The following is a 19713-nucleotide window of genomic DNA, read 5'->3' as shown; positions in this document are numbered from 1 at the left end:
GGAAACAAGACTGGATTAGATATAACCATAGGAACAAGACTGCATTGACAAGAACAAACTAGACTAGAACAAGGTATTAGAATTTAAGGAATACTGCACATTGTTACTGCTAACACCAGCAGCACAGTGCAGAAGCCAGGGATACATAAAGTCAGGTTAGCCAGTGAAGAACATCTCTCCAAAACAAGGCTGGGCTGCAACAGTGTGGTAGGCTGAGTCACCATAATGGGTCAACAACGAAACAGTTATATAGCAATTGCCCCAACAACAGACGAGGAGGTAGGAAATTAGTATTCAGCAGGAGAATTCATATTACGGTGCCTAAACATTATTTACATTGCTGTCAATTTTTCTTATCAAATGGATTTAAAATATTTTTTTGTCTTTTCAGTAAACAAGTGCAAGCACATAGTGAGAAAATTTCGAGGTCATCTTCGTACAAAGATAGAGTCTGGGGAAGGAACGATTCCAGTTAGGACTCGACCGGCAGTGCAAACATGGGACGGTGTCTTATCAGGAGAGCAGCTGGTCACAATGTCTTGTACAGACAAAATTACCAGGTAATTGCATTTGGTGCACTGCTTTCTCAGCTTTTTTACACATCATTAGTGGGGTAGCTACACTTACTATTTTGATATTACTACTTTAAAGGGGTTGTCCCGCAAAAGCAAGTGGGGTTATACACTTCTGTATGGCCATATTAATGCACTTTGTAATGTACATTGTGCATTAATTATGAGCCATACAGAAGTTATTCACTTACCTGCTCCGTTGCTAGCGTCCTCGTCTCCATGGTGCCGTCTAATTTTCAGCGTCTAATCGCCCGATTAGACGCGCTTGCGCAGTCCGGTCTTCTTCTTTTCTGAATGGGGCCACTCGTGCCGGAGAGCGGCTCCTCGTAGCTCCACCTTGTCACGTGCCGATTCCAGCCAATCAGGAGGCTGGAATCGGCAATGGACCGCACAGAAGCCCTGCGGTCCACCGAGGGTGAAGATCCCGGCGGCCATCTTCACAAGGTAAGTCAGAAGTCACCGGAGCGTGGGGATTCGGGTAAGTACTGGACGGTTTGGTTTTTTTATGCCTGCATCGGGTTTGTCTCGCGCCGAACGGGGGGGCTATTGAAAAAAAAACAAAAAACGTTTCGGCGCGGGACAACCCCTTTAATGTCCAACTTTTAATGCCAGTTTATTTTGTGTTCATTCCTTTATTCCTGGGCCCTAATGCAAGATCTGTAACCGGCCCCCACATATAATGCTTCATTTAAAGCAGTGTTCCCCAACTCCAGTCCTCAGGAACCAGCAACAGGTCATGTTTTCAGGATTTCCTCAGAATTGCACAGGTGATGTAATTATTGTCAGTGCCTCACACATTGCCACAGGTGTTCTCCTCATAGTATATCCTGAAAACATGACCTGTTGGTAGTCCCTGAGCACTGGAGTTGGGGACCCCTGATTTAAAGTACTGGTCTTGGGGAAGAGAAAATGGGTCTCCTAAGACTTCTGGGCTCAGGTGTGATTGCATCCTCTGCACCCACTATATTTAAATACCTGCATTTCTTAATTTCTGGGTTATATACCAAGTACATGTATGGCAGGTGTGCACGAGGTTCATAGGGAGTGGGCTTGAAAGCCAAGCGTGTTCCATACAGAGCGGTGTCAGATGACTTTCACAGCGGAGAACCGGCTGTAGCAGCCATGATCCGAGTTATCCATTGAGTGCCATTGTCAATTCTGACATTCAAATGTCCCAATTGTGCATCTAAATGCCCAAACGGCCATGATGCAATGAGATCACAGAGTGGTGTTTGGGCGTCATGGCAGCCTGTGGCCTTTGATGGCTCCCAGAGCTGCTTTGTATTTTGGCCTATTAAGACATGTCTGTGGCAGGACTTAATAGAATTCCGGCAGAAAAAAAATATCCTACAATACTAAAGTATTACAGTATGTTGTATAAGCGATCAAATGATCGCTAGTTCAAGTCCCCTAAAGGGATTTTTAAAAAATGAAAATAAGTAAAATAAGTCCAAAAAAAATAATTTTAAAAGTATTTAACTATTATTATTTTTTTAACTCTCTTCCCATATTTACAGTAAAAAATCTAAAGAAAAAAAATAGAAACATATTTGATCTCATTGCATCCATAAAAGTCCAATCTAGTAAAATAACACATTCTTTATCCCACCTTGTTTATATCATCAGAAAAAAGAATACGCAATGCCAGAATGGCGCTTTTTTGGTTGACAAGAAACAGTTTAATAAAAAGTAATCACAAAGTTGTATGTAACCCAAAATGGGCAAATACTAGTGATGATAGATATGTCCTCATGATAGGTCATCAGTAGTTGGTTGGCTGGGGTCTATTGCTCGGGAATCATCTGATCAGGCACCCGCTCTCAGCACCGCAACACACAGGGGTATGAAGCAGAATCACTTAGTTCCAACCCCTGTGTAGTGGCCGGCATTGGTAATTGCAAGCGCAGCTGCCATTGCTAATAACGCGGCCGCAGGCTACAATAACGAGTTCCAGCCACTACACAGGCGTCAGAGCTAACTGCTTCTACTCAATACCTCGGTGTATTGTGGCAATGACAGCTGGCGCATGATCCACTGATCATCCCTGGTGCCGAGCAGTGGACCCTAGCCGAACAACTATTGATAACTATCTTGAGGATACATCATCAATAGTATCTGCCTGGAAAACCCTTTAAGTTTAGTGTACTAATCTCCCTCTTTCGGTGACTGTAGACCAACAGATTTGTACCATTAAAGTCATATGTGGCAGGAAATTGTTCTCATAATGAGTAATTACGATGAGAAATTCCATGTTTTACCAGTGTTTATCCATAAAATGTATTTTACGGGTGCTAATTTTAAGAAAAGATAGACCTAGCGTCAGGTTTCGTTCAATCAAGACTTGATTCTTTCTGATATATTTCCATGGTGCGATCTCCGAGTATTCCCATCTCATCAACAATTTGTCCATGATTTATTGCTGCAGTTGAAATTGTTTGTGTTCAACACAGATATAGCATATTGCTTTATGTCAGAGATACATGACAACATGCTGACTCCAATAACGTACAAAACAGCAACCGGCAATACTACTGCACAACGTGATAAGCCACAAGTTCCTGTTAGTTGTCCTGAACATAGTATCCAATGAATGGCCTCTTTACTAGATACCCCATCTAGTAGCCCATTGGACCTCCTTTGGCCTTCAGAATTGCAGCAATTAATTGTGGTGTCCATTGGGCACAGAGTGTGCCAAGAAGACCTTCCCCACACCATTACTCCACCTCCTCCAGCCTTACAAGAAGGTGCCAATGGGGCAAGCCTGTAGTAAGTGGAATGGCCAGTATCAATAATATGGCGTTCAACAGTATGAGCATGATCGTGCTCAGATGTTGAAGAGGCTGCCGCACTCTGATTCGCATCAGACTGGCTGGAATTCTGAGCAATGGATCCTCACCAATCAGATATTGCTAACCTGTCCTGAGGGTATGCTGTCAATTTTACAAGGTTAGATAAACCTTTTGAGATGTTTATGGGCATGACAAGAATGAGCAAAGAACAAGCATGAGACTTGGTGTAGCCGGGTACATTGTGTTACATTGAACACAGTCCATCATGTTTCAGGGACAATATTTCGGCTCGTTGCAGGTCTACATGATCAGGCAAAAAACATTTAGGTGAACGCTCTTATCAGAAAATCTGGCAGTGTCAGGGACCTTTCAGAGTAGATGGAATTACACCGCAAGACGCAACCAAATCCGCTGCGATGGAATTCCACACCAAAATCCACAGGTCTAACTGCAGCTTTTGATGCAGAATGGCAGACTTGTTTTAAGCCATATTCAATTCCACTTCAAAATCTGCAGGTAGCCTGTGGATTTTGGTGCAGAATTTACCGTAACGTGTGGTTCTCCATGCGACCGATTCTCTCCAGCATGAAAAGGTCCCTCAAAGGCCACTTTAACTCCTCCTTTCTCAAGAGTTCTTATTTATACAAAAAATATGTAACTTTTTCTTAAAACTAGTGGGTTACAAGAGAGGATTAATGTTTCATGTAGAAGCTTCTTCGATGACAGTAGGTCATAGTGCTTCCAGGCTTTGTATGTTTTTAGCCCTTTCTGATTGCTTTAGACAGTTTGATTGTACCAGAGAAATCACATGGGGAACAAAGTCTGGTTTCTTCCTCCCAGTGATTTTCACCAACTCCATGTCACTCTGGTTAAAGCCTGATGGACGCTAGTAGTTTAGTACATTGCCTGTAGCCCATCCACCCCGCATTGCAGGACATCATATCAAACTCTGTTTCTTTTAGCTTTTAGCTGTTTACATATCAAAATCCATTTTACTTGATCCGGCGTTACTTTGGCCGGGCACATTTCTCGTCTCTTGTCTTTTTAAAAAACATACTAACATCTGCTACTTTTCTTTCATAATGGATACATGGAGATTTCTGCTTTTACTATAATTTTACTGAGTGCAATGTACAATATTAGTTATGTTTGGAGTGTGTTTTTGTTTTTGTTTGTTTTTGATGTCCTGTCATTTCTACACTCTTGTCTACAGATACATAGCCAAGTTTAACTTGAATGTGATAACTTTGTGTTATTTAAAGTCATTAAAAAGCTGTTGTTATCTTAAACATAGGGTAGGTGATCAAAGTCTGATTGGTGGGGGTCTCACTGCTAAGACCCCCACCTATCCTGGGAGTAAGGTCCCAAGTCGCCCTCTTCTTGCTGCGGGCTCACTGCACTGAGTTCAAGTGTTCGGATATTTCCTGCTATGACATTGAAGATAAATGGCTCAGCGCTGTGCATGTGTGTTAGTGAAATGAATATGACTCTATGTTCTACCCCATGCGCAGCCATTTTGGGAGCAAGTAGCCATTTCCTGTGTCAATTATTTTGATCTTTTCCTTTTACAAGATTTGCTAAAATGTATTGAAGAATAAGAAGGGACCTCAATGTTTAGAACATTCCAAGGCCATAGATTGAAGGTCTCAGGTCATTGTGCCCTGTTCTCCTGTCTCTATCTAAACAAGTATTATTTGTAATTAAAGTATCTTTGTATACTGAGAAGTTAATCATGTAGGATTCTACTGCTCTGCCCTGCTTTTCCTTCAGCAATTTAGATGTTAAATTCCTTATCTTGCATGTTTATGTTTCTTTGACCAATGGTAATAAATGAATTATAATAGATTTGTATTATTGTAATTAGATCATGTGCCTCTATAAAAGCTGTTGTCTGTCAATCAATAAACAGATTACTTTGGATCACATCCCATGCTTTGTGATTTAATGTTAGTCTCCTGAGCTCAGCTTACCTCTAACATTAAATTTGGACCCCAATAGCATATCTGTTAGGTTGTGCTCCTGGGACTTGTAGTACTCTGGGTTCCAGGAGCACATCTGCACAGGTCAGGGTTAATTGAGCTGGCTAGGTGGGGTTGTTCTGGTCAGCCAATCCCCTGGGTTGGGGGGTAGATATATACCCCAGCCCCTCTGCAAGAGGAAGCTGTATTTCCTCAGTCTGGTCTGCCTGTGTTTGTGTCAGCTCAGCTTGCTGTATGAGTAGTATCTTGTCGGCTTGCTTTGTGTGTAGTGTCAGGCCTGTGCAGATGTGCTCCTGGAACCCAGAGTACTACAAGTCCCAGAAGCAGAACCTAACAATATTGTATAGCAATTATTGGTTTGCACTAACATGCATGACCATCACTTCAATTAATCTTCTGATCACTGTGGAAAGTGGGCAAGAGAACGCAAAAATTATATCACTTGAGCAGTGGAAAAACATTGCCAGGTCAGATGAATCCAGATTTCTGTTTGCACCGTGCTGATGGGAGGTCAGAATTTGATGCAAGCAGCATGAATCGCTGACCCCTTCCTGCCAGCTGGTCAGATCATGTCAGCAGCTCCATCCAATTTGTGGCATCTACAAGAAGCTTCCTGTCTGCAGGGGCCAATATTCCTGCAGAATGATTTCATTATCTGGTGGAATTTACACCACAATGAATTGCTGCAATTCTGAAGGGAAAAAGAGGACCAACACGCTACTAGATGGGGGTCTCTAATAAGGTGGCCAGTGGACCAACACGCTACTAGATGGGGGTCTCTAATAAGGTGGCCAATGGACCAACACGCTACTAGATGGGGGTCTCTAATAAGGTGGCCAGTGTATCTACATATACCTATTAGTTTCTAAATATAGATTTGGGATTAAATTAGTGGTCAGACATAACTTTTAGAAAGCTCATATACCCTTTTAGGGAATTCAGAGTTAATAGTGTGTGTCGGGAAGGGGGGGGGGGGGGAGTATTTTGCTTTGATCCTCCATCACTTAGTCGGATCAGAGAACAGGGTCAAAAATTCTCCAGTAATGGTGCTTCAGGATAGTTAAGCTTTTGCCGAGGGATCCCACAGATTTAGCTGATCACTGGAAGTGCTGCTAGGGAGATGACCAGTGATCAGCTTATTTTTGTGGGACCCTTTGAGATTGTCAGAACCGACAACCCCTTTAAAAGGATTCTGTTAGCATATTTTTCAATCATGAGCCGACACCAAAGCACCACCTAGCATGTGTAACAAACTCTGGATATATGTGTGTAAAAACAGCAGAATGTGCTTTATAGCAAATATGTACTTTTATTTTCTGGCATCCTATAAGCTAATTGATCGGCATTGAGTCTATTAGCCTCTGGAACCCCGAATCACACTGTCCTCTTATTATGCAACACTCCCACTACAGGCCGTCTGCCTTTTCCTACTGCCAATATCAGTGCAAGCCACAATAAAATCCCACATGTGCACTGTACGTCCCTCTGTCCTAGTGGGAAACGGACGTGCACTTTAAAGCAATGTGCACTGGATCCTCCCGGAACAAGCACTAGACCAATGAACCAAGGGGCATGATATTCTGCTGCACTGGCTTCCCAAGGATGCGCAATACGCCAATGAGGTCAAGGTGTATACACCTCAACTTCAGTGCACATGTCCATTACCCACTGGGACAGATGGTCGGCCAAATCAAGTGCTGGTGTTACAATATACTACCCTTGATACGCCAACCCGGGTTCCCTAGATATTACCCACAACCCCTGTCCCTGCCTTCTTGCTTCCACTCCTGGCTAACCCCAGGGGGGCAACTGGGCGGCGGTCCCTACTCTCACTAGTGACCAAAAGGGGATGCTGGCGTACCTGATGGGAAGGGTAGAATACCAACAGAAAAGGCAGATGTAAATAACCAACATGAACAATACAAAGCAGAACTGAGGTAGATGGAAAAACCTGGTGGACAATCGCTAAGTATAGCAGACAAGATGACAGAAGCAGGAGACAAACAAAGGCAGACTAGCTAGCACACTGAGGGAAACCAATAACTGGCAGTGCTTGCCAGTCTCTGCCTGACCTTTAAACAAAAGCCTCCGCGCAGGGGTGGAGAGAGGGAGAAAGCCAACTTAATAATAAACATAATAAAAGGGAGCTTGTGCACGGCAGCTGCACTCACAGGTGCGCACGCACAGTTACGCGCCCTCGGCAGCCGGACAACAAGCCAGGGGGACGCGCCCTGACCGCGGGATCTCCCACATCGCCGCCCCGGGAGGACCAGCAACCGCCGCACAGTAACAGATGGATTTCACAGCGGCTTGCACTGATATCAATAGCAGGGCCAAGCTGTGGAGGGCGTGTGTATAAAAAGCAGATGTTGTGATTGGGGGTTCCAGCGGCCAGCCGCTATGACTCGAGGCGGATCAAATAGCTTGCAGGATGGCAGAAAATAAATGTACGTTTTTGCTAAAACGCACATTCTACTGTATTTTACATACATATGTCCAGAGTGTGTTACATATACCATACCATTAAATAGGTATAGAAGACACTGCCCAATGTTAAAAGTAATGTAAACTCATCCCAAAGACATCAGATTTGCAACCGTTAGTCTTTCATTGTGTCATATAAGTAGCCGATCTGCAATTCTTTATTGTATTTCCCAGGATGCTGCTTCCAGTAAAGTTTTTGACAAAGTTTTGGCTATTGTAAAACTACAACCCATGTTATTCTTTGCTCTGCAATCTGTAAATGACCCGGCTTGGTTTTATGCTGCCTGATGCACTCGTGATGCAGAGTTGAGCACGGCCTTACTGGAAGTGTCTTCCCGCATGATTAAGTTTGCTGGCAGGTGCGAATAGCAGACTTTATAATATTGAACCAGACCCAGATTGTACTGCAAGCAGCTGTATTATCTTAATGGAGCAGTTAAACTACAATTGTACTAGATGCTGCAGATGCAAATCTTCTTTTAATTCTTCACTTTTTCTATGTGGTTTATACACATCTATGGTTTGTGAATTGCTGTATGATGTAACGTATGGATGGAAAAAACCTTAGGAAGAAATGCTTTAAGGCTACCCATACAATACTACCATCTATCCCAAGACTCTGCCGTGGCTTTTGAGTCTTTGGTAGCTGTAGATACAATTTTGCACATTTGGCGCCAAGGATGTCATAGAATTACTAAAATTCTGCATTAGACTCAAAACCAAATCACTTGCAGTTAAAGGGATTGTCTTGTAAAGATAAACCCAGTCCATTTAGTCACACTCTATGAGCCAGTATGGGCAAGCTTGGACTAACTTGGACCGTGCTTGTACTACAGTAGTAATCTGGATAGCTGCCACATAATACTACTTTAGCTGACCTTGGCTTCATCAGGCAAAATGAGTTGTTGTCAGGGTATCGGAAGCCAAAACTGTAGTAGTTAGGGCTTATATTTTTAGCGTTCTATAATACTACCTGCTATATTAGTACGTGTCACGGCGTCAGCAGAGCACCCCAGACCACCTGACGCAGCAGGCGGCACGTGCACACTGCCATTCAGTGCTGGTGCAAATGCTGATAGGTTGGCTGGGTTGTCTTTTAACCCAATCAACCTATTAGTGCTTAATGTGTAATATATAAACCAGCCCCTTAGTTCTAAGAGCGCCAGTTATTCTGTTTGTATGCTGGCCATTTGCTGGGTCAGAGGATTTGGTATTTAAATACCTAGTTGTTCTAGAACTTAATTATTAGGGTTTAGTTTATTACTTCAGGTTATTTAGGTTCATTGTTTTAGGGTTCAGTGAAGTTGTCACCAGTAAGTCTGGTATCGGTCTGTCTCCTGTAGTGGGGTCACCCTTTTCGAGGTGGGTGCTCCACCTGAGGGACCAGCCCAGTTAGGACACATCTGGCAAATTGGTCCTTCAAGTTCTCTGTACATTACCCTGGCATCCTTTGCTTGTGTAAAAAGGACCATATTATTGGTTACTGGTTCAATCCTGTCTTTTCCTTCATGATTTGTCACCTCCAGTTGTATGAATCCTTTGAACCAGACATGACATTACCCTTATAATAGTAGCTTACATTCTACCTATACTAGTCTGATGGCCTGTATCACTCCAGACAAAGTCTATATACCGTATAAAAACACCAGTAATGGTATGTAAATAATAGTACTAGCTGTAGTACATATACAACATTATCAGCCTTGGTGCAAATATAATAGTGGCAGACATATTGTATAAGTATAGTGATAGTACCAACTGTAGTGTATATACAATAGTATCATTTATAGTGCATATTCTGTGTACTGCAGACCCACCAGCAGAACACAGATAATAATTCATGACACCAAAAAGTGGACACCTTTTTAGAGATAAAACTTACGTTAAAAAAGTTAAAAAAGAGGAAGAGAGACCCTATTGTAATACTAATATGCTATTAGCTGTCCTGACAAGGGCAATCCCACTTTCCAATTGGAGAATTCAGCAGCTTGGCTGAAATCCTAAATCAGAGAATGGGATTGCCCTTGTTAGGGCGGTTACCCCACTTAGATTAGAATAGGGTCTCTATTTCTCTTTTTTAACTTGATTATTAAAAGTCAAGTTTTATCTCTTAAAGGGTCCCCACTTTTAGATTTCATAAATAATTGTCTTTAGACCCCTCTACATTCCGGGCACGTACAAACTCTGGTTATTAGTTTGTGTAGTTTTTCATAGAACACAGACAATAGTTGAAGAAAAATGTACTGTGTTAACAAGTCTGCAAAATAAGTGTGAGGTACTTAAATAAGATCTGTCAGTTTATGTGAGCCACCTAAGCTAAACGTATGCGCTCCCAGGAACCAACAGGCTAAGTTTGGGGATGTATTATACTTACCTTCCTCACCATTCTCTTAATCTGTGCTGTCAAAGCTGCCCCCGAATGCCTCCGGTGGACTGTTTTTGTGCGCACATAGAATGAGATGACTAGTTTTCTCATTTTCTGTGCACGGCATGTAGTCCATGGAATACACTGCAGACGGTTTTAACAGCACACAACAAGGGAACCGCAGAGAAAGTAAGAATAAAACCCACATCCCTGAACTCAGCATGTTACCTCCTTTAAGCCTACAAATTTAGATTATGGGGCTCATAGAAGCTTATAGACTCTATTTAATAATACCAATAGCACTACATCTAAAAAAAAAATTAGAGCAAATTTGCCTATAGTCTTGATAAAAAGTAGCCTACTGTTTTGTATCTACAGCTCGAATGAAGACCAATGTGTTGTCTGATCTTTCAGTCATACTCCGATCCATCTGTGCCCTCCTTCTCATTAATCTACCAAATGAAAGTTAGCAATTAGTGGGCAACAGATGGATGGGAGTATGACTGCAATGTTAGGTTGGTTTGTTGGGACACATATAGGTCTTCATAAGAGCTGTAGATTCAAAACACTAGTATATTTTTCTAACGAAGACTATGATATGATCAACAGGAACTCTCTTGTCTCACAGCTGATTCATTAGAGTGGGTCCGCTGACCACCCTTCCGCAGCTCAGGCTTGTTTGCAGAGAAGTTCCCGATTTGGTTAGCTGGTTATAGTTTAAGATATGTGCATTTATATCAAGTATTTCTAGTAAGTTTCTAGTCATTTCTTCATAGTCTAACTTGCTTCTTGTCAGGGTGCTCTTGTTCATGTGGTTATTTCTAGTCTAGCCCTTGCTTCTAGACTTCCTGTTTGTATCTGTTTTGTCTTGCTTCATGGTTCAGTTCTGTTCTTGGTTTTCTTGTCTTTGGATCTTAGTGACTACTCATTGTTAGTCAAGGAAAACATTTCAGATAGGGTTTCCATTAGGGACATCTTACTCAGGGACAGTGGTGTCTGGTGTTAGGGTCAGTGTCTAGGATAATTTAGGGAAAGATTTATGGAAAGCTATGGTTAGGATCACTTATTGTTAGGTTGTTATTTCTGCTTCCGTGAACTATCTGCTCCATTATCTGACTACCATCATCATCCATTTGTGCCATCATCTCATTCCATCCAGTTCAGCCTGTTTCCACCCTACCATGTTGGTCCAGAGCAGGGTTACCCAAAGTGTGCTCCCAAGGGCTCTGCGAGAGCTTCTCAGGGGCTCTGATGGAGGGTATAGGTCCTCGCTCTACTCACCCCTGTAGCAGTGTCAGGATAATTTGTACCAAGAAAATCAGCATGCAAGACCTGCGGTCGGCATAGCATCGCGGATCACACGAGCCGGGTACGGTCATTTGATGGTATGGTCTATGCCAACCACAGATCCTGCATGCTGATTTTCTGAAAGCAGGCTGTCAGAACACCACTACAGGGGTGAGTAGAGCTGGGAATAATGGCAGATCATAATAGGGGTTAGACTCAAATGGGGGCCACGGCCATCCCAATTGCCCCTATTGTAATCTGCTCTGCTAAACCTCTCCCTGCATCTGAAGAGCATAGCAGCAACTAGGGACGCTATTACTACTGGGGCAGCAATGAGGGACCCTATTACTACTGGAGTGGCAATGAGGGACCCTATTACTACTGGGGTGGCAATGGGGAGCTCTATTACTACTGAGGCTACAAAGGGGGACGCTTTCATTACTGGGGCAGCAATGGGGGTCACTATTACTATTGGGGCCAATATAGTGGTCACTATTACTTCTGGGGCCAATATAGGGGTCTCTATTGCTTCTGGGAACAATATAGGGGATGCTATTACATCTGAGGAAGATATAGGAGACACTATTACCTATTGAGGCCACTGTGGGGGTCAGTATTACTACTGAGGGGCCAACAATATAGGGGGTCACTATTACTACTGGGCCAATATAGGGGACACTATTACTACTCGGGCCACCAATATAGAGGGCTACTATTACTTTACGGAGCGGATTTGCTGCAGAATTTATAGTAGTTGTAGCAGCAAAGTGGATGAGATTTTGCCCTCTTCTTACCGTCGCAGTCCTGGGTATAAATAAATCATGGGAGAGATCCCTGTATTGTCCCCTCATGTATTTATATATAGTTATTTGGTCGCCCCTTAACCGTCTTTTTTCTAGGGTGAATAATCCCAATTTGGATAGCCTCTCTGGGTATTCCAGTCCTTCCATTCCATTTATTAGTTTAGTTGCCCTTCTTTGAACCTCCTCAAGCTCTGCAACATCTTTCCTGAGTACCGGTGACCAGAACTGTACGCAGTATTCCATGTGAGGCCTGACAAGTGCCTTATATAATGGGAGGATAATGTTCTCGTCCTTCGCCCCTATACCTCTTTTAATGCATCCCAAGACTTTATTAGCTTTTGCAGCAGCTGACTGGCATTGGTTACTCCAGTTTAGTCTACAATCCACTAGTATCCCCAGGTCTTTTTCCATATCACTTTTCCCTAGCAGTACCCCATTTAGTGAATATTGGTGACATCCGTTTCTCCTCCCCATGTGCATCATCTTACATTTATCAATATTGAATTTCATTTGCCATTTTTCTCCCCAAGCCTCCAGCTTATCCAGGTCCGTTTGTTGCCGTACATTGTCCTCCGTTGCATTAATTATATTGTATAATTTTGTGTCATCTGCAAATATTGATATTTTACTGTGCAGCCCCTCTATCAGGTCGTTGATAAATATATAGAAGTGAATGGGGCCCAATACTGAACCCTGTGGCCCCCCACTAGTGATGGTGGCCCAATCAGAGTATGAACCATTTATTACCCACCTCTGCTTTCTATCTTTGAGCCAGTTCTTTACCCATATACACACGTTTTCACCCAGTACGAGCTGTCTCATTTTATATATCAGCTTATTATGCGGCACGGTGTCAAATGCTTAGGTAAGTTCCTGGTTTTGGATTACCTACTAGTGTTGATGCATGCTTCATATTTATTTTCTGTTGATTATCCAATTGTTAAAAATTTGCTCTTGCTAGAAGTCCCAGGGGTGTTTGAATATGGGAGATACCCTTAGTACCCAGAAAAAGCGACTACTATTGGGGAAGTCCAATTTTGCCGTCTAGTTCATCATTACAAGCTATTTACAAATTTTCTTGTAGAGGAGAAGTAAAAAGGGTTGGAAAGTCATGCATAAACTTTGTAATAATCCTTAATTAACAAACAGTAATGCCGTATAAATATATTATGATCGTTATGCATATGTTGATTGCAGCAGGTTACGGGATTGTATGATGCACCGTGGTTAAGCTTCCACCGCAGGGAACAATATGGCCTTACATCACATAAAGTAAAGTGTCCCTGATGTCCATCATTATAGTTCTACGGGTGTCGTTTGGGAGATGTTGTTTTCCTGCCTCTGCTCTGTACGACACCTAATTCAGCAATCTAATAATATGTATTTGCGCCCCTCAGTTGTGACCGGCTCCTACCGAAGAGGCGTATTGGTCTCTTATTCTTGATGGCGGTTATAAGCCTTTCACCTATTTCTTCTATGGCATTTCTGTGATTGACAAACGGAGGGGAAAATATTTACTTAAGGTTTAACGATATTGAAAACCGGACAAGGGCTTTAGTCTTTGTAAACAGCGCTGTAATATCCGGTGTTTGAACAAATGAGAGGAATTTCTCTCTCCCGTCTGGCTCCGGAGATTTCCCAGTTAACATTGATTCTGATTATAAATAAGCAGCTATTGGATTTGTGGTTCGGCCGTCGCAGGCGGGTGACTTTTTAAGGTGTTGCACTCATTACCGCAACAGATCTCGGCTGTGATGGATTTGTAATGGGGTGTAACCGCTATTCTAGTGTGTCTTAAATCATAATTCAGTGGGTAATTTTGTATTCTTAGGATCTCAGCCTGTTCTTTAAGAGGAGGAGGAACTTGGGCTGGAAGAAGCAGAAATTGCCAAGGCGCCATGTTGTGTGGCGCAGTTCTTCCTCCTCGAGGAATGTTAACTCCTTCAGTGGCAGGTTTATTATTACCATGTCAGCGTAGCAAGCCCCGGAGATTTTCCTGAGGTAATTCAAAGTGGCAAACGTGTACAGTGGCTCAATAACTGTGTCCTGGCCAGCATTTCAGCACTAGAGCTGTCCACAGAAATCTTTCGGGGTTTAACTGCATGGTGAGTGCAGCAAGCCTCGGAGATTTTGCGGGCGTGCCACTAAGGGGGTTAAGAGTAACAGCCTGTCTTTGAAACTCAGAGAGATGTACATGCATAGTGTGGGTTTCTGTATTGCTCCGGAGACGCCCAAAGTCTCCACACCCCTTGAGTTGCTTGGTGCCGCTAGTCGGACCAAAACAGACACTGGTAAAATATTGCCAGGCTCCCGTTGTTACAAGAGCTAATTGTTTTCCGAGACCTCCACTCCCTCCAGTTGAGTTGATTGCAACATGTGGAATCCCTGAGAATTCTTGTGTGCTCCTGCACAGACCGCGATGAAGGCAAGAGCCCCAGGAATCACATCGTCCCCCTCTGATCACACTCACCCCTGACTACTGGCAAAGTAAGCTCTCCGCAGCAGCTTAACCCTCAGAATTTGGACCAGCTAGTTGACCATTTTACGGATTTATGGACAATGTCTGGAATAAAAGTAATAGAAGAGTTTATGACTCGCTAACTAATCTTCTGTGTTATTTGCTGCATCAGAACCATAAGGTCATCCCTTAAATTGCATTTATTTGTAAAGTACAAGTTCCTTACAAAGAGCCTAGGATGAACTGATCAGTAGGACAGTAGCCAGGGGGGCTCAGAGTCACTTGGGGAGTTAGGGCACTGCTTGCAATTTAAAGGCACAGCTTGCAAGAATGAAATGTATCATAAGTGATATGTGCTCCTCAAATGCATTTAGTTCACACAAGCCAAATGTATCTTTGCATCATAAGATAAGTCATCAATATCTGATTGGTGCTCAAAACTCCTCTTGATCACCGGTTTCAAGAGGCTTCTTCCCTGGATACCAGGTATTGTACATTTCATAGTGGTGGTTCTTGGTATAGCAGCTCAATCCCATTTAGTTAAAGGGGTTGTCCCGCGCCGAAACGGGTTTTTTTTTTTTTTTCAACCCCCCCCCCGGTCGGCGCGAGACAACCCCGATGCAGGGACCTAAAGAAAGCTTACCGGAGCGCTTACGTGAATCCCCGCGCTCCGGTGACTTCTATACTTACCGGTGAAGATGGCCGCCAGGATCCTCTTCCTCCGTGGACCGCAGCTCTTCTGTGCGGTCCATTGCCGATTCCAGCCTCCCGATTGGCTGGAATCGGCACGTGACGGGGCGGAGCTACACGGAGCCGGCATTCTGCACGAGCGGCTCCATTGAAGAGAGCAGAAGACCCGGACTGCGCAAGCGCGGCTAATTTGGCCATCGGAGGGCGAAAATTAGTCGGCTCCATGGGAACGAGGACGCTAGCAACGGAGCAGGTAAGTGAAAAACTTTTTATAACTTCTGTATGGCTCATAATTAATGCACAATGTACATTACAAAGTGCATTAATATGGCCATACAGAAGTGTATAGACCCACTTGCTGCCGCGGGACAACCCCTTTAAATAGGTCTCAGATGATCTCAAGCCACGTGATGAATGAATGTGACGTCACTAGCCTGTGAAGTGCTGTGGTCTCTTCAAACAAATATTCTGGGGGGGTCCTGAACACTGGACTGCCCCTATTGCAGCTCCAGTAGTGATAGGTTACCCCTATTCCAGCCCCAGTAGTTTTAAGGGATCCCTTTTTGCAGCCTCAGTAGTAATAGGTGACCCCCTATTGCGGCCCCAGTAGTAAGTGGTGACCCCCTATTGCAGCCCCAGTAGTAATAAGTGATCCCTTTTTGCGGCCTCAGTAGTAATAGGTGACCCCCTATTGCGGCCCCAGTAGTAAGAGGTGACCCCCTATTGCAGCCCCAGTAGTAATAAGTGATCCCTTTTTGCAGCCTCAGTAGTAATAGGTGACCCCTATTGTGAACCCAGTAGTAAGAGTTGACCCCCTATTGTAGCCCCAGTAGTAATAGAAGACCCCCTATTGCAGCCCCAGTAGTAGTAGATGACCCCCTATTGCAGCCCCAGTAGTAATAGGATCCCCCATTGCCACCTCCTGCCATTGGTCCCCGCTCTACTCACCGCTGCAACAGCTTTGGGGCAGGCTGTAGTGAGGAACAGGACCTGCAGTGACATAGCAATGTGGATCACATGACCAAAACCGTATCATGTGAGTTGCCTTGATATGCCACCGCATGTGCTGTTCCTCACTAAAGCCTGCCTGGACACCACTATAGCTGTAAGTAGAGCTAGGAAACCTAGACCCTCTCTCGGAGCCCCTTACTGTCGCTCGCGGAGCACAGTTTGGGAAATGCTGTTCTAGAGGGTTTCTCCTGGACTCCAATATTGATGACCTATCCGATCAATGGCTGATCAAATATCAATATTCAGTTATTCAAAGTAGAATCTGTAGGCATGTAATGGAATTACCTTGGGATCCCCCGGGATGCGGACCGCAGGATACCCCCTCAATGCAAGAAGCCGGGACATGGATCTTCTAAACTCAAAATGACATTTATATTTAACTTGAGGTGCAGTTAGACAGACATCAGCCACTTCAGGGAATAAAAGTTTGCCTGTCGGGCTCTAACTTTCCATAAACACAGCCCTCCCTACCAACTGGTGGGCCAACCCACCCAGCCTAACAATGTAGGCAAAACAAGTCCAGATATAAGTCCTGTACTCACACAGGTCTCAACACCATATAGCATCTCCCACAGTTTGGGGTGTCTGTCTTCATTGCCCCTTTAATCCACTGGAGCTGGCCATTAACTAGCTAGCAGGTGAGCTGCTTCACAGCATGATAGGAGTCTGGGAGAAATATACCTCCCATCTACTACAACTCCTATCATCCTGCCACAAGGCGCCAATCAGGAAGACTCAAATTTATTCCATAAGGTAGATACAGAAATAGTTGCAACGCATTTCGGTGCCAAGTTTGCACCTTCTTCAGGCCAACCTGGAACCCGATTGTTAATTCAAGGCTATCCAAGACCCTAGGTGTGACTGCTTCTTCTCATTGGGTATTCCAGTCACACTAGGTGAGTTCTCCATCATTTTTTTTTCTACTCTCTCTGGATATTGCCTTTTCTTGCCAGAGCGCCATCCTGCTTGTTTTTCCCCCTTCTGTGTTTGGAAAATATTAATGCGAATGACTAAACTACTGCCATCCCACCAGGGAGACTAAACCAAGCTTTGTGACTACTGCTCCAGTTTGCCAATTGCTTGTCTCCACTGCGTTTCGACAATATTTTATATACTCTTTATGCCAGTTCGCCCGGACCATTCTGGTAGTCAACCCTTAAGCAAATAAACACTGCTTACGCGTCCAATCTAGTTTATTAGAGAGAAATAAAATATAGACATGATCCATAATCATTCCACATAAGAAAAAAAAATTTATTGGCAAGCGTAGAACATAGATTATCCGTCTGCTGCCGTAATTGTTCAATTAGCATTTTGAAAAGGTGAGTATTTAATGATATTCCTTTCTTTCCAAATATTACATTACTTGGAGGAATTGCCGAATGGAGATATGCAAATCCGATAGTCGGAAAGTAAATGTTTCATAAAATCAATGACTGTTTAAATTGTGGGACTAAATTGTTTGTATATAAATATTACCTTTTATATTCCATTTGAGTTTTATGTAGATGAACACATTACTTTAATGACCTGTATTTGCAGAGTGAGAGAAGAAGATTCTCTAAAAATTCTCCGCAGCCAGATGGCTGCCTTTTCTAGCATGAGATTAAAAGATGTTTCTAATTCACAGCTCTGCTTCTGAGGCAAATTAATATACCAAAGCTAAATTGCTTGTGTTTTTGGAATAAAATTTAAAGGGACCCTCTTTTTTTTTTTTTTTGCAAAGTGCTTTGTGTCACAGGTTCCTTAAGCAGATTGCTGCTCAGGTACAATGTGCCCTATTTAAACATTTGGTAATTAATGGGAAGTATTCCATGGTAATTGACTGCTTTGGGGAAAGGGAAAAATATAATGACTACTGATTAATCATGAAAAGAGATTCATTGCAGAGAGGCAGAACAATAATTGCCCTAACGATCGAGAAATGCTAATTAATGAACGGGACGATGATGTTAGAAATTAGCTGCAAAATGCCACTTTTCGAAAGGAAAAAAAATTGATTATGTTTTCCGGTTTCAAGACAAATTCTTCGCTGGTTATTAAAGAAGGGAAATGGCTAAAGGCAGTAATAGGAGATGACCTGTCAAGCCTAGAGGACAGTTCTTATCTATGGAGTCATTAGTAGTGGCCAGAGGCACATAAATGAATCACAGAAATCACTGTTATACGTTATCAGATTAAAACATAAGTTTTGTTATATAATTAATTTAAAAATATCCAGGAGAGAGGGACTAAAAAAAATTGGAAAAAGATATATGTACAAAGGGGGAGGGCCCTGGAAATCATCCTATAGGGCCATAAAGTATCCCCTAACAATACAGAGCACCCGCCTTGAAAAGGGCAACCCTGTATTGTAGCCTCACCATGTGTATCTGTATTATACCCTAAATTAAGGGACAAAAGGTAAAAAAAGCAAAAATAAAAAAAGAGAGAAAAGCAAGTAAATAGGACTTCAAGTAAGGTAAAACTCTCAATGGTCTTATTAGATATTAGCTGATATACCCGGTTTTGCCTGAGTTAATTTGGTACAGGTGTTTACCTTTTTTCGCATGGAAGACTTTTTTCGAAGTCGTGGTTACTTCAGAGGAACTGAGGAATAAAATATGTATACACATAGAAGAGCGTAGAATTTTACTCAGACTGCATGTACTGAAATCCCTCTGCAAAATGTGCCACTCCTCCCTTTCTCCTCACTTTTTACCCTTAAAGGTAACGCCCCTTTTTTATTCAAATTTACCCCCAGACTGGAGGTTGCAGCCCTGTCTTAGCCTTAAAGGCATGCTCCATCCCTGCAGTCCATGGATGCTTCCTTATGTACTTTATAGCCTTTCAGTATATACACAGAGGTCAGTTAGATTCTCTTCAGTATATACACAGAGAGGGGAGGTAAATTCTCCTTAGTGTATACACATAGAGGTGAGGTAGATTCTCCTCAGTATATACACATAGAGGTGAGGTAGATTCTCTTCAGTATATACACACAGAGGTGAGGTAGATTCTCATCAGTATATACAAATAGAGGTGAAGTAGATTCTCATCAGTATATTCACAGAGAGGTGATTTAGATTCTTGTCAGTATATACACATAGAGGGGAGGTTGACTCTCCTCAGTATATACACAGAGGTGAGGTAGATTCCCCTCAGTATATACACATAGAGGTGAGGTACATTCTTCTCAGTATATACACATAGAGGTGAGGTAGATTCTCCTCAGTATATACACATAGAGGTGAGGTAGATTCTCCTCAGTATATACACATAGAGGGGAGGTAGAT

The 19713-nt window shown here is 42.9% G+C and overlaps 1 protein-coding gene across 1 annotated transcript in view; it reads left to right on the top strand.

The window, feature by feature from the left end:
• The window catches only part of ADARB2 (adenosine deaminase RNA specific B2 (inactive)), a 519628-nt gene that overhangs the window by 451158 nt on the left and 48757 nt on the right, over nucleotides 1-19713 (top strand). Inside the window, exon 8 of the mRNA XM_066584485.1 lies at nucleotides 392-560. Within this exon, the coding sequence (XP_066440582.1) occupies nucleotides 392-560 (169 nt within the window). The remainder of the gene's footprint in view (nucleotides 1-391; nucleotides 561-19713) is intronic.

The sequence above is a fragment of the Eleutherodactylus coqui genome, chromosome 12, assembly GCF_035609145.1.
Source record: "Eleutherodactylus coqui strain aEleCoq1 chromosome 12, aEleCoq1.hap1, whole genome shotgun sequence".
NCBI lineage: Eukaryota > Metazoa > Chordata > Amphibia > Anura > Eleutherodactylidae > Eleutherodactylus > Eleutherodactylus coqui.
The sequence above is the reverse complement of the archived record's forward strand: the minus strand, read 5'-3'. Positions and strand labels throughout refer to the sequence as shown.